Source organism: Ovis aries, chromosome 20 (assembly GCF_016772045.2).
Source record: "Ovis aries strain OAR_USU_Benz2616 breed Rambouillet chromosome 20, ARS-UI_Ramb_v3.0, whole genome shotgun sequence".
NCBI classification, from domain to species: Eukaryota; Metazoa; Chordata; class Mammalia; order Artiodactyla; family Bovidae; genus Ovis; species Ovis aries.
In genome coordinates, this window is record NC_056073.1 from 16,604,152 (window position 1) to 16,625,344 (window position 21,193).

Consider the following 21,193-nt stretch of genomic DNA (forward strand, 5'->3'; position numbering starts at 1 on the left):
GGGGCGGCCGGCGCTCTGGCAGGGGCCGCGTTATAAACGCGGAGCCGGAGCCGGGGGCCGCGGCGGCGGGGCCAGGCGCGTCGCAGGATGGTGGACAGCGTGTACCGGACCCGCTCCCTGGGGGTGGCGGCTGAAGGGCTCCCGGACCAGTACGCGGACGGAGAGGCGGCGCGCGTGTGGCAGCTCTACATCGGGGACACCAGCAGCCGCACCGCGGAGTACAAGGCCTGGCTGCTCGGGCTGCTGCGCCAGCACGGCTGCCAGCGGGTGCTCGACGTGGCCTGCGGCACCGGGTGAGCGCGGGAGGGGCCCCGGGGACCGCAGTGAGCGCGAGCGGGGGGCGAGCAGGGGACCCGGGTGAGCGGAAAACCCGGGCACCGAGCGGATGGGGTCGGCTTGGCACGGGCAGCCGGGCTGCGGACCACGGGCGGGCACGTCGGGGCAGCCTCCTCCGCCGACCCGGGAGCCGGGGCTGGGGCGCGACGCCAGGGCGGGGAATGTGTGTTTGCCCAGGCAGAACGGGCAGGACGGGGCCGAGGAGACCCAGGATGAGAGCGAGGGTGTGGGCACAGCGGATGGGGAAGGCGGGTTCGCCAGGGCGGTGGCCCAAGGCCCGGGTTTTGGGACTAGCCTCACATAAGGTCGAACCCCGCTCCAGCGGCAGCGTTCACACTTAACACTTGTTCAACGTGATGTGCCTCTGCCAAAGCATTGTGCCAGGTGTTTCTGACACATCAGTTTTTAAAATCCTTACAAAACCTCATGAGGTAAGTGTGTGTGTGTGTGTGTGTGTTAGTCGCTCAGTCGTGCCCGTCTCTTTGCGACCCCATGAACTGCAGCCCACCAGGCTCCTCTGTCCATGAGATTTTCCAGGCCAAGGACAGGAGTGGGTTGCCATTTCCTTCTCCAGGGAATCTTCCCAGCCCAGGGATTGAACCCAGGTCTCCTGCACTGCAGGCAGATTCTTTACGGGCTGAGCTACAAGAGTAGTGATAGCTATTTACGGTTGCAGAAATTTGGCCTCAGAGAGGTAAAGGTGGAAGGAAGATGTGGACCCAGGTTGGTTAAGGCCTGGCTTGTGCTCTGAACCACCATCTGGCAGTTCCCTGGTGGTCTAATGGTTAGGATTCTGAGGTTTCACTGCCCAGGGCCCTGGGTTCAATAGCTGGTGGGAGAACTGAGATCCTGCAAGCCTCATGGGACTGCCAAAAACAAAAAGAAAAAAACCCACTATGCAACACTACCTCCTGTGCTCAAGTTACTTAGCTTGCAGGAGCTTCAGTTTGCCCCACCTCTCAAATAGGGATACCACCACCTACCTTACTGGATTGCCGTGAGTTTTAACTACTTATTTTGCTGTATGTACCAAGTCTTCATTGTGGGGCACAGACTTCTCTTGCTGCAGTATGTGGGATCTTAGTTTCCCTACCAGGGATCCAACCTGGGCCCCCTGCATTGGGAGTGCAGAGTCTTAGCCACTGAAGCACCAGGGAAGTCCCTGGATTGCCGTAAGGATTAACGCCCATTTGTACAATACCTGACGTGGTGCTGAGAAACAAAAAAGAAAAGTTACCACCGGGTGATAAGAAACAGATTTGCCAGGTCACTTGAGGTCAGCGGAGAGAGCCTGGGGACAGGAAACAGAGGGGTGGACTCTGAAGAGTGGGGGAGACAGGAGTGTTCAGCACAGGGCCTCCTCTTTGCCTCTCCAGGCCTCCCTGACTGCCCCTCTCTGACTGTCATTCCTGGTCCTGCCCAGGGTGGACTCCATCATGCTGGTGGAAGAGGGCTTCAACGTGACAAGCGTGGATGCCAGTGACAAGATGCTAAAGTATGCTCTCAAGGAGCGCTGGAACCGGAGGCACGACCCTGCCTTTGACAAGTGGGGTACGTGGATCCAGCCAGGTGCCCTCACTTCTCTCTACCCTGGGCTCCTTTATCAGTTGTGGTGGGGAGCTGTTTTCCTCAAAGAAGGAAATCACTGTCATTTCCCTGAAAAGGGAGGCTTACACACCAGAAGGAGGTACTGAGAATGAGGAGCTAGTTTTAATTATGTTTATAGTGTCCTGTGAAAGTCACTCAGTCGTGTTTGACTGTTTGCGACCCCATGGACTATACAGTCCATGGAATTCTCCAGGCCAGAATACTGGTGTGGGTAGCCATTCCCTTCTCCAGGGGATCTTCCCAACCCTGGGATCGAACCCAGGTTTTCCACATTGGTGGCAGATTTTTTTTACCGACTGGGCCACCAGGAAGCCCATCTTGGACAGGGGGCTTGTCCTGGACGGTGGGCAGTGTCCTGTGCCCCCCAGTAAAAACCCATAAACACAGAGCCCTCCTTCCCAACCATGGTTTCCTCCTCCCCGGGTCCCTGGTCCCCTTCACCCTCCATGTCCATAATGATGCCCTCCCCTGACTGGATGGGGAGTCCCTATGTGTGTCTTGAAGGGGAAACTGAGGCAGGACTGCCCTTGATGGAGGTGGGTGCCACCCTGATCCCTCTTCCCCTCCCTGGCCCCCAGTCATTGAAGAAGCTAACTGGATGACTCTGGACAAAGACGTGCCCCAACCACCAGGGGGTGGCTTCGATGCTGTCATCTGCCTTGGAAACAGTTTTGCCCACTTGCCAGACTGCAAAGGTGAGAGAGGGTGTGGCCTGGGGAGTGGAACCTGCCTTGAACTATACCCTTTCCAGAGGAAAAAGACGGGACAGAGACTGGTGCTGGGGGCCCTGAGCAGACGCAGTGTCTCTGTCCCCACCTGGTTCAGGAGACCAGAGTGAGCACCGGCTGGCCCTGAGGAACATCGCAAGCATGGTGCGGTCGGGAGGCGTGCTGGTCATTGATCATCGCAACTACGACCACATCCTCCGCACGGGGTGCGCACCCCCAGGAAAAAACATCTACTATAAGGTGGGGCCCCCTGGGGAGGGCAGGCCCAGGGCGGGAGGTGTGGTCCTGGGGTCCTGGCCTCATGGTAGTTGCAGAGGTTGACACAGCTGGCAACCCTGCCTGCAGAGTGACCTGACCAAGGACATCACGACGTCAGTGCTGACCGTGAACAACAAGGCCCACATGGTGACTCTGGATTACACGGTGCAGGTGCCCGGGGCTGGCCAGAGCGGGTCTCCTGGCTTGAGGTACTGACTTGGCGAGCGGGGGTGGGGCTGGGGTGGGCGTGGGGGAGGGTGCCAAGACCACCAGTCCTCACGGCAGGTCTGGGGCTCTGCTGCAGTAAGTTCCGGCTCTCCTACTACCCTCACTGCCTGGCATCCTTCACGGAGTTGCTTCGAACAGCCTTCGGGGGCAAGTGCCAGCACAGCGTCCTGGGCGACTTCAAACCTTACAAGCCGGGCCAGGCCTACGTTCCTTGCTATTTCATCCACGTGCTCAAGAAGATGGCCTGAGCGAGGCCTTGGCTCCCACCCTCTGCCCCGGGGCTGCCAGGCTCCGTCTGGGGAGGAGGGGACCTAGGGAGGAGGGGACCAGTGGCTCCACAGTGTGGCTCCTCAGGGCGGATCCTGGGGGTGTGGGGAGGGGCAGACTTCCGCTGCGCTCGGGAGGACTGAAGGCTGAACAATACAGTCTGTGCCTTTTCAGGTCCTGTTCCCCTTGTGTTCCTGTCAGAAGGATGAGGCTCTGGGGGTTTGCGCCTCCGTAGCCCTGCTCATCCCCACACCAACCTTTCAGACCGCAACTCCAGCAGGGGGCAGCATACACTTTATTTTCAGCCCCAGACGGGGCTTCCCTGATGGCTCAGATGGTGAAGAATCTGCCTACAATGCGGGAGATTTGGGTTTTGATCCCTGGGTTGGGAAGGTCCCCTGGAGAAGGGAACGGCTACCCACTCCAGTATTCTTGCCTGGAGAATTAAATGGACAGAGGAGCCTGGCAGGCTACAGTCCATGGGGTCGCAGAGTCAGACACAACCGAGCGACTTCCATGCTTCCCACCGGGGCTTCCCTCAGGACCAGACCCCTTCTCCTGAGCAGAGGGGCCTGAGCGTTGGAGCTGGCCTGGAAGGCGGACAGGTCCAAAGAGGGTGCGTCCTGAGCTCTCCTGGGGCGCCTGATGGCACTTGGCACCCAGGGGGTTGCCCGGAGGTGGGCGGACGGCGGCTTTTGGTCTCTCAGGTCTCCGTGAGCCCCTGTGGGCAGGTCCCAGGCAGCAAGGGGCTCCTAGCAGGCGGCAAACTTGCGCTGGATGCGCTTGTACCGGAGCAGCTCGTGCTCGCTGACTGAGGGCTGCAGCCGGGCTGCGGCCTGCAGCAGGTCCTCCATGGTGAGCAGCAGGGCCGAGCTCCCAGGCTCCAGGCCTATGGGTGACAAGAGGAGGCTGTGGTCTCTGCCTGAGCAGCGCCCCAGGTAGGTACCTTCTTGCCTGGAGGCCCCCAGGGGGTCAATAGACCCTCCTCTGAAGTCCAGAACCAGGCCTGGTGCCCACCAGTTTCTGGTGGACCTCTGGGCCGGGGGAGCAGCTCACCTTCCTCCAGGTCCCGAACTCGGCGTTTGAGGGCAGCTGTCATGGCATCGGAGCACAGGGAGTAGAGGTCTGCGCCCGTCAGCTGGGGCGGGCAGTGGTCTAGGACGTCCACCAGGCTCACAGAGGGCTCCAGCCTGAACCTGTTGTAGGGACACAGGAAAGAGTCTTACTGGCTTCCCTGACTCCATTGGAAGGCATCCCTGACCAGCTTATCGTGGACTTTGCACTCATCTCCTAGGCATCCCCAGGCCCAAGCCCCTGGGGTGGGGGCGCTCCTCCCTCTAATGGGGCATACTTGCGTGTGATGGCACTCAGAACACGGAGCTGGGAGGCGCGGTCCTCATTCACCCCCACAAACACCAGCTTGTCAAACCTTTAGGGAGATAGGTGGGTGTCAGGGAGCCCAGCATGAGGGTGGAGAGGCACAGATAGGGGTTAAGGGACAAGTCCGGAGGGGCGTGGTGGAGGTGAGAGGGACGGGGCGCACACCTGCCAGGCCGCAGAAGGGCAGGGTCCAGCAGGTCTGGTCTGTTGGTGGCTCCGATCACAAACACATCCTGGGTGCTGTGAAGCCCGTCCAGCTCAGCCAGGAGCTGAGACACCACCCTGCGAAGGAGGGAGTGAAAATGAGAGTGCATGGTGCATCTTCACCCTCTCGCCTCCACAGGGTGCCCCTCTGCAGGCTGTCTCCGCAGGGCCCCTTGGCTGGTCGTGCCCTGTGGACCCTCCCACCGCGGCTCCCATCACTTCAAAGCCCCAAACCCAATTCCACGGCCCCTTTTAGCTTCTGCTACATGATCACAGAACCAGAAGGGCAGGAACCCTTTAGGCGGCAAAGACTAGTACAACCTGTCTCACACCCCTCCGTCTTGGACCCCAGAATCTGGCTCAGACCCCCACCTGTCCATCACACCTCCAGAGTCTCCACTTCGCCCCCGGTTTGGGGCCAAGGAGTCCAGTTCATCAAAGAAGATGATGCAGGGAGCTGCAGCCCTGGCCCGGGCAAACACTGAGGAGAGAGGGGCCCATAGGATGGGGAAGCCCGGCAGGGTGGGGGTTAGATGTCAGGAGGTGGGGAGGGCAACCTATACAGCTGATCACTAGCACTTCAGGTAAAGGGCCCTCCAGGCAGGAACCTGACCTGGGGAGAGGAAGACTAGCAGTGATGGCCAGCAGCCTGAGGGCTCTCCCTCCGCCCCCACTCACTCACCTTCCCGTACATTCTCCTCGCTTTGGCCCACGTACATGTTGATGAGCTCGGGCCCTTTCACGCTGAGGGAGGTGATAGGAGAGGGTCAGACTCAAGACACAGAAACACAGCTGACCTCCTGGCCACCCCTTTCTGCTCCCCAGCCAGCTGCAGCCCCCAGTCCACCTGCCCTCCCGGCCAGGCCCGGTTGCCACCTGAGGAAGGTGAGGCTGCACTCCGTGGCCACTGCCTTGGCCAGGAGGGTCTTGCCCGTGCCAGGGGGCCCGTGAAGCAGAAGGCCAGAGCGCCTCAGGCCTAGGCTGAGCAGCTCAGGGTGCTCCAGAGGAAGCTGAATCGTCTCCAGAATCTCCTTCTTCACCTCCTGCAGCCCACCCACGTCGTGCCAGGACACTGAGGGGATCTAGGAGACGGGAAGGGTGTGGGTGGACACCAGCTGGTGCAGGGCGCCCCAGTCCCATGCCCATGGGCCTCGTGTCTACCCTGGGGGCTCCGATGGCTTGGGAGTGAGCAGCCTGCAGCTGCTCCAGGGCCTGCCCGAAGTCCTCAGCCAGGAGAGGGAAGCCCGCCGCACACAGCTCCCCCTCATCCTCCTCACTCAAGCCGCCGGCCCAGCTGCAAAGAGGAACCCAGGGAAGCCTGTGGAGGACCAGCCCTGAGGCCTCCTTCCCACTGGAGCCCTCACGTTCCTCCCTTCCTCTCCAGCCCCTGCCCGCCCAGATTGCCTCTTGCCCCTCCCACACCCAGCTTCCTTACCCTGAGTTCTTGATCCTGGTGCAGGCTGCCCGGCTGCTGTGGGTCAAAAGGGCGTAGAGATCCCCCACCACAAAGCCCTGGGGAAGCACAGGAGAGGACATGTGAGCAGGCACAGCAGGCAGGCCTCCGTGGCTGGGGAGGGAGGGGCAGTCCCCTGGCTGGTGCACGGGCCCAGTACTGAGGCCTCGGGTTCTCCACCTTCACTTGCACGCAGCAAGACTGCCCCCCAACCAGAGTGCGCGAGGAGGCCGGCGCCCTGCCGGGCACTCACCGCACAGCGCCGCGCCAGCTGTGCCAGGTTCACCTCTTGGCCCAGGGGTAGGTGGGCAGTGAGAGCCTGGAGGACGCTGAGCCGCTGCGCCTCCGCCAGCACGGGCACCTCCAGCTCGTGAGGAAATGCCGTCTGCACGTCTGCAGGCAGGTCCTGGGCCCGGCTGGTGGTGGCCACGACCATCAGCGGAGGGCAGCTGTGGACGGGGAGTGGGTACTGAGGGTGGGAAGGTGGCCAGCAGCCCCTGAGTGCAGCCTCGTCCCGAGGCTGGTGCAGGAGGGTGGCTGCGGGGCCAGGATGGGAGAGGGAGATGGGAGCCCCAAAGCTGCGCAGATGGGGCATCCCTCCACACACAGGGAGCTCCGTGAGGACAGAGGCTGTGCTTTAGCATGCACAAAGAAACAGGCCATGGCTCAGTCAGTACAGAGTCTGCCCACAATGCAAGAGACAGGGGTGCAATCCCTGGGTTGGGAAGATCCCCTGGAGAAGGGAATGACAACCCACTCCAGTATTCCTGCCTGGGAAATCCCATAGACAGAGGAGCCTGGTGGGCTACAGTCTATGGGGTCGCAGAGTCGGACACGATTGAGCAACTAAGCACATACAAGAAATAGCAGGGCCCGCACCCTCCACCCTGTGGGCACCCCTACCCGCTCAGCTCAGGGCTGCCTGGAGAGTAGCCAGGTGGGACGTCTGAAAGCCACTGCGGGGGTTGGGGAGAGAGGGCTGGCTCCACTACTTTCCCCGCTCAGCGCTGGATGCTACCTGGCGAGCGGGTCTTCATCCAGGAGGAGGTGCCGCAGCGTGGCCACCACCCGGGAGTCCTCGCCCAGTCCATCACGGTCCCGGCCCAGTAGGTCCATGGCTGTCAGCAAAAGAACCACAGGCCGGCAGCGCCGGGCCCGGGAGAAAGCGGCCTGCAGCTTCGTCTCCACAGCGGCGCTACTGTCTGCACAGAGGCTGGAGCAGGGCACCTGGGGAGGGGGTCCCGACGGGCCTGTGAGTAAGGGAAGGGGCAGGCACGACCAGGGCAGGAGAAGGTGGGGGGAGGGCTCAGAAGGGGCAAAGCTGTCTTTTTGGAGGATGGGGATGGGGGAGGAAGGCAACACTGGCCAAGCCCTAACTCTTCTTTTCCCTAACCACGGTCCCTGGACTGCCCACCAAAAGCTTGGCAGCATCCTCTTTTTATTTATTTATTTTTAAATTTATTTATTTGACTGTGCCAGGTTTTAGTCATAGCACGTGGGATCTAGTTTCCTGACCAGGGATTGAACCCAGGCCCCTCTGCATTGGGAGCTCTGAGTCTTAGCCACTGGTCCACCAGGGAAGTCCCAGTATCCTCTTTTTAAGATAATTAATTTTACTTTTGGCTGCACTGGATCTTCCTTGCTGTGTATGGGCTTTCTTTGCAGTGAGTGGGGGCTACTCATTGTGGTGGCTTCTTCTGTTGCAGAGCATGGGCTCTAGGGTATGTGGGTTTAGGTAGTGTGGTGCATGGGCTTAGCTGCTCTGCAGCACGTGAGATCTTCCTGGATCAGGGATCAAACCTGTGTCCCCTTCACTGGCAGACAGATTCTTAACCACTGGACCACCAAGGAAGTCCCGGAGTGTCTTCCTTCTTGAGAGCATCTCTTGGTAGCTCAGCATCACGGGACTATGCCTGATCCACTGGCCCAGTGGGCCCGGTGGTCAGAGGGGAGAGGGAGAATCTGGGCTGCGGAGGAGATGGAGTTGGGGGTCTACTTTCTAGGGACCCTCACCTTCAATAAGTGGAGTCCAAGGCGGCTGCAGGCAGCAGCAACTGCGGTGGTCTTCCCACTGCCCGGGGGACCCCGTAGAAGGACACTGCCAGTCCCTGTCAGCAGGGCACCCCTGCAACCAGAGAACAGACATTTGCTTCCTCTATCTTGCCCAGAAGGCAGTTCCCAGTGACACAGGCCCCCTCAGATCCAGAAAGCAGACACTCTCCTTGAGGCACTCCTCCCTGCCAGGGTCATCACCACATAGAGAGGCCGTATTTCCCATACCATCAGTGGAATTCTGGCAGGGGCCTGGGGCATATCCAGGGGATTAACTTCTTTTTGTCATCAGTGAAACCTTGGCTGTTCTGTCTGGTCTGGATTGTATGGAGGGAATTAGGGAGGGGTCTGTGGCTACACATGGGCCAGTGGTATGAGGACCTTGTCTTTAAGGGCCCAGGTGGTGAAGGGTGGGATGACTAATGGGCTCCCCAAGGGAAGGGAAGCCTCAGAGACAAATGACCCCGGGGGGAGAGTCTCCCTTCACAGCTGACCTTGGAGGGCAGAGGTTACTCCCGAAAAGAAGTCTGGGAATTTGCTTACGGATGGGACATGGGCTAGGGGCCTGGGCCCGGTGGCTGGAGGAAGGCCCACCCAATCCCACCCACCACGGCCAGGGCATCAGACACTGCTTGTCTGGCCTGCTGCTCCTCCGGGGATGCTCCGGGCAGCCTTCTCTCACACCGAGGCTGCAGCCTCCTCACTCACCCTGGCTGGAGGCGAGGCTTCAGGGCGGCACAGAGCTCGGTCACCAAGGCCTCCAGGCCTGGAGGAGACAAGCTGCTCCAGGGAGTGGAGTCCCCTGAAGGAAGCCTTGGAACCAGGCTCAGGGTAGAACCCACCTGTGAAAGGCGGGAGGAAGCTTTAGTTTCTAGAAGTTCTTTTGAATTTACTTTATTGAAGTATGGTTGATTTACAATGTGGTGTTACTTCCCACCATACGGCACAGTGATTCAGTTAAACACGGATAGAAAAGTCTGCATCTACTAATCCCGAACTCCCACTCCATGCCTTCCCCAACTCCTTCCCCCTTGGCAGCCACCAGTCTGTTCTATAGAAGTTCTTTCTGCTCCTTTCCCCAGGTCAACCCCCACCGCCAGGGCCTCACCAAGTACAAGGAGGTATGGGCGGTGTCGGCTAAGTAGGCTCTGGCTTGCCCATCTGGAGCGTCCCCAACTGTTTTCTTCACTTTAAAAAACATCTCTTGCCACCTGCAGGGAAAGAGGCCCAATGAACCCCAGATCCAGAGCTCACATCCACTCCTCCTTCAGGGCAAGGCGCTGTCTCAGTCAGAGGTCCGATGCAGGGACAAACGGAAGAGCAGCGCAAAGAAATGCCCCCAGATGTGGCGGAGGTGCGGAGGAAGCGGGGGACGTGGTGGTGAAGGAGAGCAGGTGGTTTTCCTTCTCTCTCTGACGGGATCATACGCGTTTTAAGACCAGGAGCTGTGCCTGTCCTTGGCACCCCTCATACCAACATCACCTGAGGGTGTGTTTCTCCTGCCTACTCACTCCGATGGGAGAAGACACTGCCGCACCAAGCAGTGACCAGGACCGTCTTCACTAGCTTGAGAACACAGACTCTCCCTCAAATATGCACCCACCAAAAAAAAAAAAATGTACCCACCAAGGCCACCTAAAACCTCAAAAGAAAGAGTCCTTCAGCTCTTCCTCAGTCACCCACAAGATCTAACTGCAAGCAGATTCCTTCATAATGACATTTAGTGATTAATGTTTCTCTATTTTGGCTGTACATTAGAATTATCTGTGAAACTTAAAAAAAAACCCAACATCTCTCACATTCTGTGATTCCATTCAGTAAAGGAGTGGTTGCCAAAAGCTGAGGGAAGGAGGGAATGGGAGTGACTGTTGGTGGGTGGGGGTTTCTTTCTGGGCTGAGGAAAATGTTTTGGAATTAGTGATGTTGATGGTACAACCTTGTGAATATATTAAAAGCCACTGACTTATATACTTTAAAAGTGTGAATTTTATGGTATGTGAATTATATCTGAATTTTACAATTAACATTTTCCTTCCTTTGGGAAAAAAATAAATAAAAAGACTGCAGAGGCTCTAGCCTAACCCTGATTCTGCTCTAATAGGTCTGGGGCGGGGCTCAGGCATTTTTATTTTTTAAAAGCTCCCAGCCATAACCAGGGCTGTGCAGTCACTGGCTAGTCTAAGAATGAGTTAGGCTTACTCAGCCTACCAAGAGGGTGAGGGTAGCAGACAGCAATTACTAGTCCAGTTTTCCAGATACAGAGACGAACTACTCCCGTCTTTAATTCTCAGGCAGCATGGCAATGGCAGAGCCTAGGCCTCATTCAGGTCTAATTGGGGTACAAATTCCTTTGCTTAGTATCCCACAGTCACACAGCTGCTCGCTCTGGCAGCAGAGAGGGGTGGGGGTGGGAACGCCTTCGGGTGGAAGGGGAGGCATACTAGGTTAGGGACTACCACCAGAGGCTGTGAAAGAGCTGGAACATAAGGAAAGCTGTCCCACTGTTTTTTTCTGTTTGTTTGGTCAGCTGCACTGTGCGGTTGGTGGCATTTTAGTTCCCCAACCAAGGATTGAACCCAGCCCTGGCAATGAAAACACTGAGTCTGTACCACTGGACTGCCAGGTAATTCCCTGTCCTACTGCTATTCATTATAAATTAGTGTTGTGTTAGTTGCTCAGGCCTGTCCGACTCATTGGGACCCCATGGACTGTAGCTTGCCAGGCTCCTCTGTCCATGGGATTCTCCAGGCAGCAATACTGGAGTGGGTTGCCATTCCCATCTCCAAGGGATCTTCCCAACCCAGGAATCGAACCCAGGTTTCCCACATTGCAGGCAGATTCTTTACTGTTTGAGCCACCAGGGAAGCCCATAAATAAGTGAAGGGTGAGTCTACAACCTAGACTCTCAATCAAGCTGAACCACCTCAGTCAGATGCATCTAGCAGCCAATGGAATCCAAGGAGGAAGAGCCCTGGGGCAGGGAGACACGCCCACCTCTCCCCCTCACAATTCCCGCTCCTCTCCGCCCCAACTCTCCATCCACGGAGAGTGGATGGGGCCACCTCTTTGAGATTGGCCAGACCTCTGGAACATATCTGGACACTGCTGGGGAACATGGGGTTGCGTTCCTGAGAGCCAGACAGCAGACAGTGGAGCTCGATCCCTGCCCCCGGCCTGGTGTGGGAGGTGGAGCACGGGGAGTACGGACCAGCTGCACCAATGCCAGTGAACTTCCGTGCCAGGGATCAGGGGAACCTCCATCCAGGGAGCCTCTTACCAAGTCCAAGGAGTAGGGGGTACAGCACTCATCTCTGTCCTTGAACCTGTCTGCCCACCTGGCTCTACTTTTCCAAACCTACCCAGAGGTTTCAGAACTACATGCTCAGCACCCAGAGGATGGAGGCAGGCCTCCAAGGGGCTGGTATGGTGGAGGTCCAGGAACAGGACTGGCTTACTGGTCTGTCTCAGGAGGGTCGAGTGCCTGTTTTCCTTTCAAAGTACAAAAAGTGGGCATTCTGCAGCTTTCCTGCAGAGAGCTAGCTCACAGACAGTTGCTCTATTTAAGATGGACTTCCCAGGTGGCAGAGTGGTAAAGAATTTGCCTGCCAAGGCAAGAGATGCAAGAGACATGGGTTCAATCTTTGGGTCAGGAAATCCCCTGGAGCAGGAAATGGCAACCTACTCCAGTATTCTTGCCTGGAAAATTCCATGGACAAAGGAGCCTGGTGGGCTACAGTCCACGGGTCACCAAGAGCCGGACACGACTGAGCATGCACACACACAAGATGGATAACAGAAGTTGGAAGTGATGGAGAGCAGCCGGGCATTCTCCACAAGGCTCCAGTTGTAAATCTGATGGGAAAGCTCAAAGAAGCACCCTGGAGCACCAAATGGAATTACACATGGCACCACAGGCCCCTCCTCTGGGTACCACAGCCCTGAAACTGCAGAGATTGAGCACTGGCCAGAACCAAGCTCTGAATGTTGACCAAAGCTGAATTAGGTACTCCAAACAAGGCACTGCTCTCTTAGCAGAGGACCCAGGCTGGCTCGGCCTGAGACCCTGGGTATGATGGCTCTTGTGCCCAAGTTTCTGCAGGGTGGTCCCACCACCTCACTGGGATTTCCTGCAAAGTTGGGTTAGTGTCTCCTTCTTCTAATAAATCCTTATAGGAAATCCATCTGGGGGTAGGAAGCTATACATTTTCCCCCTTCACATATAGCCAAGCAGTCTCTGAATTCTGAATTTTTTTTGGCTGCGCCATGTGGTATGTAGGATCTTAGTTCTTCCATCAGGGATTGAACCTGCTCCCCCTGCATCGGGAGTGCAGTCTAAACCACAGGAAGTCCTTGCCTTACCATTTCATATGCAGTCTCTGCAGTAAGAATCAACAGGAGGAGGAGAAAGGTTGGCCTCCTTGTTTTAGGTCCCTGGCTCAGTTACGCTCTCTTTCTCACTCTCTGTTGAGGATAAGGAAAGACAGCAGGTTTCTCAAGGGCAATTCCCTTCCTCTCCTGTCTTGGGAGACAACACTGCAAAGCAGCATGTCCACATTCCATCCATTAGAGCAGAAATCATGATGGCACCGGGGCTCCTCTGGCTCAGTGTACGGGAGGTGTGGCCCAAACTGCACTGGTTGAGAATGGAAAGCAGGGCTTCCCTGGTGGCTCAGCGGTAAACAATCCACCTGCCAATGCAGGAGACACGCATCTGATCCCTGGTGAGGGAAGCTGCCATATGCCGTGGAGCAACTAAGCCCGTGTGCCACAACTATTGAGCTCGTGCTCCAGAGCTGGGGAGCCACAACTACTGAAGTCTACATGGCCAGGGCGTGTGCTCTGCAACGAGAAGCCACAGCAATGAGAAGTTAGCGCACCACCTCTTGAGAGTAGCCCCCGCTTTCTGCAACTTGAGAAAAGTCCACACAGTAATGAAGACCCAGCACAGCCAAAAAACAAAATAAACACACAAATAAAAAATTATTTTAAAAAGAATGGAAAGCAGGGGTGACTTCCCTGGAGATTCAGGGGTTAAAACTCTGAGCTTCCACTGCAGGGGCTGTGAGTTCAATTCCTGGTTGGGGGAGTTCCTCATGCCACGAGGTGCAGCCAAAAAAAAAAAAAAAAGAAAGTGAGGAATCCCACCTTGGACTAGGCCATTGAACCATTCTTAGTGCTTTACTATACCTAGGACCACCAATCAATTTGAGGATAAACACCTCCCAAAGCCAGCAGGCAGTGGCTCTTAATTTTCTTTTCAGTCACACGCCTATTTGAGAACATGAGAGTAGGTACCTTCTCTCCCAAAAATCATGCATGACAACAACAAAATGTTCTTATGCACAGAATTATTCCATTCAACTTGAGGACTCCTGCACGCAGGTTAAGAATCCCAGCTGCAGGAGAGGAGGCAGCTCCATACCTGGGCAGTTTCTCTGGGCTTCCTTCCAGGATCTCTACTTGCCCAACTGTTGGCACACACAGGACATCCCCTTCCTGGACTGCCCTGTAACACAGCGGTAGCCCTGGTCAGCTCACAATGGGAGTAAATAGCAGGCGCCTGACGTATCCCCACATGCCCTCAACCTGCAGACTGTTTCTCGGGGGCCTACTGCCCACCCAGAGACCCCAAGCAGTTGTCCAGAGAAGAAGCCTGACCTAGAAAGAGCTTTGGGATACAGCAGAGAGGAGATCAGAGAACAGAGAGAGGGGCAAAGCAGGATCCTGGCTTTTTGGGGGGCCTCCTCAAATCAAAGTGGTTTCTCAATCTAGAATGTCTGGATTTACCCTCCTGGCCCAGATTTCTCTTGACTATCTGACACACCAGGAGGCTTCTAGCCACGTACTGCCTTAAACTGTGGCTTTTTAAAATCAGAGGCTTTCTGGTATCTGAATCTCAGGTCTGGGATAGGAGGAGTTCATTGAGGGTGGTGTGCTACCCTCCTGCAAGGGGGAAGCGGCTAACCTGGGTGTCTGAAAGTGCCGGTAAAGGACATGGTCATAGTTTCCATTAGTGCTGTAGTGAGGAGACGACACAATTTCGATGTGTAACTCTTTGGCAAACAGAGGCCCAGGCAGCACTGAGCAGCTTCCTTTGTCTTCAGGGGTGCTGGAGCCCTCCAAATACCTCTATGAGAGAAATAATCACCACCTTAGAACCTTCTCCCAAGGACTCAGGCTCTGCCCAGTCTCTTAGCAACCAACACTTCTACTTTCACCCTTTATCCTTCCCATAACCACAAGGGTTGTGAGACGGGAGACCTAAGAGAGGAGAGCTGAAGACCTATATCTTCCTTAGAAAACAGAAACCTCTCCTTCTAATGGGCACCCGGAAGAGACTTCTGACTCTGATTTTCCTGACTCTAGCTCCAAAGAGTTCACCAGTGATGATAACCATTCTGTGACACCTTTATACTGGCCCAGAGCCAGTGAAATGGTAAAGACATTTAACTCCCACAAGTCATTTGAGTGACACCACGCAGCCACTGGGAACATTAATTGGACATTAGTGAGGACACTGAATTCAGGCTCCAGGTAAAGGACATGATCACACTGAAGCCGAAAGGGCGGGGTCAGGTGAATGAGCTCCTGTCTGAGTCCAGTATTTTTCCTCCATTTAGAAGGAAAGCCACACCTGACTCCCATTCATGCACATCTTTTCTCTCTTCTTGACATTCCACAGCACTAACTGGCTATGCCAGCATTACCTAATATAACTTTCTACAGTGATAGAAAAATTCTATATTTACATGTGGCTACTGAACGCAACATGTGACTAAAGCAATCAAATAACTGAATTTTTTACTTTACTTACTTTCAGTTGATTTAAAGAACCAGCCAGGGGCTAGCAGCTTTTGTACTGGTCAGTGTAGGCCTAAATCATACATCCAGGTGCTTAATTAAACAGTAGACTATATTTGTCACCCTGAACACAATTATCTTCTGGAAGTAAGTTCCTTAAAAGTAGAAAGCAAAAACTCCTCTTGGATGTATTTAATCTAATATTAAAATTAAACACCAAGCACTAAGGATAATAAAAAGCCCGTCCCTTCAAGGACAAATATACAATTGAGAATTAGAGTACGTGATCATAACAAAACTATAAAATAAAAGCTCTTGGAAAGGTACGAAATGCTATAGGAAAAAGTAATGTTAAATCTGTGGTGTGAGATTTTGCAAGGCTTTAAGAAGCAGGTGGTATCTGTAGAAGGGCCTTGAAGGAGGAGAAGGTTAGCAGAATAGAAGGGAACTTGAAGTCAAGGACAGCATGAGCAAAAGATGGGGGTATGATTTTCCATACTACCCAATACAATACTGGATGTGTGTGTGCGCCTTCTCAGTCATGTCCAACTTCCACCAGGCTCCTCTGTCCATTGGATTTTACAAGCAAGAATACTGGAGTGGGTAGCTATTTCCTCTTCCAAGGGATCTTCCTGACCTAGGGATCAAACTCACACCTCCTGCACTGGCAGGTGGATTTCTGCCTACTTGGGAAGCCCACAATACTGGATACATTGCAACAATTTAGCAAATAACTGACTAGATTTAGTACATTAAGACACATGGTAATTTGGCTGTAATTCTTACCTTTCACCTGAACAGTGAAAGCCCTTCCATGAACCAACATGTTTTAATTGTAGAGAATGGATAAATAAGGCTAAGAGGTGTTAAGGGAAAAGTCCAAGTTCTAAGGAGTAAAGGATCTAAATTTTACAGCTCTCATCTTCCAATTCAGTTAAGGCAAAGAAGAGAAAAAGAGGAGGAAGCATTCCTGATCTCAGTCCTGTATCCTACCTGGATTTTGAGCTCTCCCACGTCCAGGGGATCACAGCCGAGATTAAAAGCCAGAGTGGCAGGCACAAGGGCCAGTCCATCAGCGAGAGGCTCTCCCGGCTGCCCAGAGCCGGGTCCCAGTCTTTCAGAGAGGTTCCAGCGAGGCTCTAGGACTTGGACTGTGGCCAGATGTGGCTGAGAAGTGTTCGATGACTCTCCAGCCCGGGTCACCCACACCCATTCGCCCTGGAAGAGGCCGAGGCTGCGGAGACAGCTCCGGCTCACCCCTAGTGCATCTCCAGTCCCTCCCAGAACGCCCCTTAGTCGCCGGACTGTGCCAGAGGCCGCGAAGGAGGACACCACCGGCGGGAGAGGGAGCCGGCTGCTGTTCTCAGCCTCTGGACCCAGTTTGGCCCGCCCACGGAGCTCAGTCACAGCTAGCCGCGTCCCTGGACCCAGCAACCCTTGCAACGCCGGCCGCGTCTCCAGCACCCGCGGTCCGGGCACGGGCAGGGTCTCTCCGCGCCTCACCAGCAACGGCCCGACTCTCGGTCCGAGTCCGGGCCCAGATGAAGTGCCAAGCAGCGCCCAGCCCAGCGACGGGGGCCGCCGCACCGGCCGCGCCCGCACCCACGCCCCGGAGCCCAGAGCCAGGAGCTGCAGCAGCGCGGGGCTAACCAGCAGCTGCGGGGGCCCCGGACCCTGCTCTTCGGTGTCCGCGCCGGGTCCCTCCAGGGCAGCCACCAGCAGCGCCGGCCCTGCCGGGCTCTCCCCTGCAGGCCTCAGCGCCAGCACTAGGCCCAGCCCTGCAGCAGGCCACGGGCCCCCGGGCGGCAGCAGCACCGCCAAAGGGGGTGTCTCGGTCGGGAAGGGCTCCAGGACTCGCAAGACTGCCAGTGCCATGGTGACAGGAGACCAAAGAGCACAGCGAAGAAGGGCGCCTTCCTGAGCCTGAGAGCTAGACGTCCCGGAGGATCACACGCCGCTTCCGCTTCCGGCAGGGGAGGCCCTAGGGAAGTGGGCGGGGCGGCGGGTGCAAGGGCGTGCTCCAGGAGGGTGAGCTGCGCCTTGGATCGATCTGAAAGGTGCCTCGGTGGCAGTCACACAGTCACTGTGGTCGGGTGGTCCACGCACACCGCCTGTGAGACGTGTGTACAGGGATTTACCTTCCGCGCCCGCCTGGGGAGTAACGTCTGCCAACTAACCTCCCCACGGGCATGTCCTCAACAATTTATTGAATGATCAGTGAACGATCATTGTGCCCTGGACCAAACTTGGCCCACTGCTGGGAGCTGTGGGTATAGTGTTTAGGAAGGTGTCCACTCGTGGAACTATAGGCATTGAGGTTTGGAGGTTTGCGGGAAGGTTGCAGGAGGGAGTGGTAGGGTTATATGTCTCAGACAGGCATTTGGATGTGGAGCAGCTGCTGGCTGAATTACTGCAAATGATTCATGTAGCCCTGTAGTGCTTGGTGCTGCCACACCTGTTCCAACACATTCTACACAAAACCCACGTTCCAGTGTTTCTTGTCCTGCTTATTGTCCTGTTCATTCTATTCCCACCAAACTTGAAACAAACACAAAGCAGCTTCCCTTTCTCATCTCTCCAAAACTAGATGTTCTCTCTCCTCATTCCCTGTAGACTGGAGATCCATTCCCATTTCCACCATAGAGAGGAATGAACAGCAGATGAAGCAGGAGAGAGAGATTCAAGGCTTCAGTCATTGAGTACCAGACCAACAGCTTGTTTCTCATCTGGGCTGTTACTTAACAGTCCTTCCTTGTCCACACCTCCACTGCTCTGTATAGACACCTGAACACTAGCTGGCCACACTCCCAGTTATTAACAGTATACTTGCATTTAGAATCAATGGCTTGGAGGATTCCCTGGCGGTCCAGGGGTTAGGACTGAGTGCTTCCATTGCAGGGGTCACAGGTTTGATCCCTGGCTAGGAAACTAAGATCACACATGCTGCTCAGTGTGACCGAAAACTAAAAAGAATCAATGGATTGGTTGGTGGCAATATCCTCTTTCTGGACCTTGCATTCTCTTTCTTGCCTTCTCTGCCCAACCTTCTCCTTTCCTTCATCTTAAGGCAATCCTCTACTTTGTACATTTTTGCATTCCTGAAAATTTCCTGAAAATCTGGGAGGTTACTATAAGATTTACATATTGTAAGGTATTTCTATCCCTAGAAAGACAAGAAAAAAAATTTAATGTTTGATATAGGACTAGATGTACCTCTAGTCCTAAACCTGAAATTGCCAAGTTATACATCTTTAAAACAGCATGCTTCCCTGATAGCTCAATTGGTAAAGAATCCACCTGCAATGCAGAAGACCCCAGTTTGATTCCTGGGTCGGGAAGATCCGCTGAAGAAGGGACAGGCTACTCATTCAGTATTCTTGGGCTTCCCTTGTGGCTCAGCTGGTAAAGAATCCACCTGCAATGTGGGAGACCTGGGTTCGATCCCTGAGTAGGGAAGATCCTCTGGAGAAGGGAAAGGCTGCCCACTCCGGTATTCTGGTCTGGAGAATTCCATGGACTGTTTAGTCTATGGGGCCGCAAATATTCGGACTAAACTAAGCGACTTTCACTTTCACTTTCAAGAATGTACTAGGTACCTGAATTTACAAGGATGAACGGTCCCATTTCACGGACAGAGGAGCCTGGCAGGCTACAGTTCATGGGGTTGCATAGTCGGACATGACTGAGTGACTAACACTTTCACACTTTCTTAGCGGTTTTCCTGGTAGCTCAGACAGTAAAGAGTCCCTGTAATGCGTGAGACCCAGTTTTGATCCCTGGATCAGGAAGATCCCCTGGAGAAAGGAAATGGCAACCCAGTCCAGTATTCTTGCCTGGAAAATCCCATGGACTGATGGAGCCTGGCAGGCTACAGTCCATGGGGTCGCAAAGTCAGACACAATTGAGCGACTTCACTTTGAAACTGTTACGTGGCTCTGTCCCCAAGACAGAGATCCAAGGACTGAGAGGATGGTGGAGTGATTCCAAAGAGAATATGCCTCCTTTACACAGAATAAGGCCAGCTATGGTGTTCCTTGAGGTCTTGCAAATGGGTAAATATATCTGGTACCCTGCCTGGGTTGGCATCCATATAGATGCAAATATCTATTCACAGATAAACGTGCTTTTCTCATAGGTTTTTCCTTGAGCAAATAATGGTTAGCATGTCGTCCACTCTGCATTATCTTGAAATCATCATTAGTCAATGAAAGTCAAATAATTACTTCTGTAAGACAGCTAGCAGCCTAGATTTTTGGCCTTTACTTCCATACCTCTTGCTCACTCTTTAACCCACTATAACCTTCCTTCCATTCTTCTGAAACTTTCCTGCAAAGATAATCTGTAACCTTTTTAAAAATAATTTTATTTATCTTTGGCTGTGCTGGGTTGTTGCTGTGCAGGTTTTCTCTAGTTGAGGCAAGTAGGGGCTACTCGCTGGTTGAGAGTGTGCAGGCTTATTGAGGTGGCTTCTCTTGCTGCGAGCTGTGGAGCATGAGCTCTAGAGTGTGGGTTTCAGTAGTTGCAGCTCACCGGTGTTAAGAGTGTGGGCTCAGTAGTTGTGGGCTTAGTTGCCCCGTGGCATGTGGAATCTTCTCAGACCAGGGATTGCACTTGTGTCCCCTACATTGGCAGGTGGATTTTTAACCACAGAGAAGCCCTGATGCTATTCGGTCTTTTTTTTTTTTTTTTAATGCTGTTCGATCTTGAGCAACTTTTCTCTAGAATTTGACATTACTGACCAATCCTCTTATACTTCCTTTGTCACTATGACACACAGTTTACTCTCACATCTTCGATGGCTTTCAGAAGTCATCCTGAGCTCTTCCTTTTCCTTTACCACTCTCTTTGCAATCGGATTACTCACCAAATCCTGTTAGTTCTACACGTTTCCCAATGTTGTCATTTCTTCTCCATGCCTATACTGCCCTATAACACTGCTCTCTTGGGCAAGGACCACAGGCTTATTCTTGAGCCTTCCTCAGTGTCTTCATGTAGTCAACTTGCTGCTGGAAGTTGACTTTCTGAAACATTCCTCTAGCCACTTCTCTAGTTTGGTGTAATTTATTACATTGTATCTTAATCATAGGTTTATACAAGGCTGTGAACTCCACCATGCTGTGAACTCCTTGGGGGCAGGAACTGATCTTATCCTTTAGGACACTGGCTTAACCAGAGTAAGGGATATATTTCCCGAGACGCTCAAGAATGAGGTAGCATGTCCACTGCGTTCCCAAATGCTCGTGTCCAGCTGGTTCCCCAACCCTAGGACAGCTGTAGTAGGAATGGGGATCCTATTCCCAAAGCTGGAACAAATCCTGGATTCTCATCTCATTTCACCCCGGTGCCTTCCTGCCAGGCCTCCCCTTTGATCCTCCTCAAGCCTCCTCTAGGAAACAGGCCCTCGAGGACTCCTGGGAGCTCTCTACAATTTTACGTAGGCAATCAGTGTCACGTTACCCTGATGAAGAAAGGTACCCTTCATTTTAAGGCTTCTTTCCTTCAATTCGGACTGGGCGGAGTCGCAGTGGGGAAAGAGTGAGAGCCACTTTAGAGCGGAACGAGCTGCGAAGAATGGCCGAAGACAACGCACACCAGACGCCGAAGTGCGGCACTCGGTGCAAAGCCCGGGCTTCCCTTGACCCCCGCCTCTCACGCTAAGCTCGACCCCCTTTAGGGCGGGACCTCCCACTTCAGCCAATTCTGGGAGTCGAACCCTGGCGGTTTGTACTCTTCCTTTCCAATGAGAAAAAAAAGAAGCCGCTTGCTTCCAGCGACCAATCGGAGGAGGCGGCGCCTGGTTGTCAGGCAGGTTTGTAAGAGTTCGGGCCAATTGGAACACAGACATCGCTCGACCCGGGCGCAGCGCGCAGGCGGTGGC

At 54.5% G+C, this 21,193-nt stretch overlaps 2 protein-coding genes across 2 annotated transcripts; one reads left to right on the forward strand and one right to left on the reverse strand.

Moving 5' to 3' along the window:
• The first annotated feature begins 59 nt into the window (after window positions 1-59).
• GNMT (glycine N-methyltransferase) lies at window positions 60-3,598 on the forward strand. Its single transcript, XM_004018828.5, has 6 exons — window positions 60-293; window positions 1,760-1,887; window positions 2,523-2,639; window positions 2,770-2,912; window positions 3,018-3,139; window positions 3,235-3,598. Exons 1-6 carry the CDS (start codon window positions 88-90, stop codon window positions 3,404-3,406), a joined length of 888 nt encoding a protein of 295 aa, XP_004018877.2. The 5' UTR covers window positions 60-87; the 3' UTR covers window positions 3,407-3,598.
• Window positions 3,599-3,697: 99 nt separating this feature from the next.
• Window positions 3,698-17,256, reverse strand: PEX6 (peroxisomal biogenesis factor 6). Its single transcript, XM_027959150.3, has 17 exons — window positions 16,309-17,256; window positions 14,480-14,643; window positions 13,937-14,020; window positions 9,623-9,725; window positions 9,223-9,356; window positions 8,476-8,587; window positions 7,481-7,689; window positions 6,716-6,911; window positions 6,445-6,521; window positions 6,171-6,303; window positions 5,886-6,091; window positions 5,692-5,753; window positions 5,382-5,490; window positions 4,971-5,087; window positions 4,777-4,854; window positions 4,482-4,621; window positions 3,698-4,314 (listed from the first exon to the last, which is right to left on the reverse strand). The coding sequence occupies exons 1-17, from the start codon at window positions 17,188-17,190 to the stop codon at window positions 4,178-4,180; spliced, it is 2,943 nt and encodes a 980-aa protein (XP_027814951.2). The 5' UTR covers window positions 17,191-17,256; the 3' UTR covers window positions 3,698-4,177.
• Window positions 17,257-21,193: the final 3,937 nt, after the last annotated feature.

Coding starts and splice junctions, on each gene's coding strand:
- GNMT (XM_004018828.5), top strand. CDS start 88: ATGGTGGACAGCGTGTACCGGACCCGCTCCCTGGGGGTGGCGGCTGAA. Junction 2,640..2,769: donor CCACTTGCCAGACTGCAAAG/GTGAGAGAGGGT, acceptor CACCTGGTTCAG/GAGACCAGAGTGAGCACCGG. Junction 3,140..3,234: donor AGCGGGTCTCCTGGCTTGAG/GTACTGACTTGG, acceptor GCTCTGCTGCAG/TAAGTTCCGGCTCTCCTACT.
- PEX6 (XM_027959150.3), bottom strand. CDS start 17,190: ATGGCACTGGCAGTCTTGCGAGTCCTGGAGCCCTTCCCGACCGAGACA. Junction 14,644..16,308: donor TGGGAGAGCTCAAAATCCAG/GTAGGATACAGG, acceptor TTTCTCTCATAG/AGGTATTTGGAGGGCTCCAG. Junction 5,754..5,885: donor TGCAGCCTCACCTTCCTCAG/GTGGCAACCGGG, acceptor CACCTCCCTCAG/CGTGAAAGGGCCCGAGCTCA.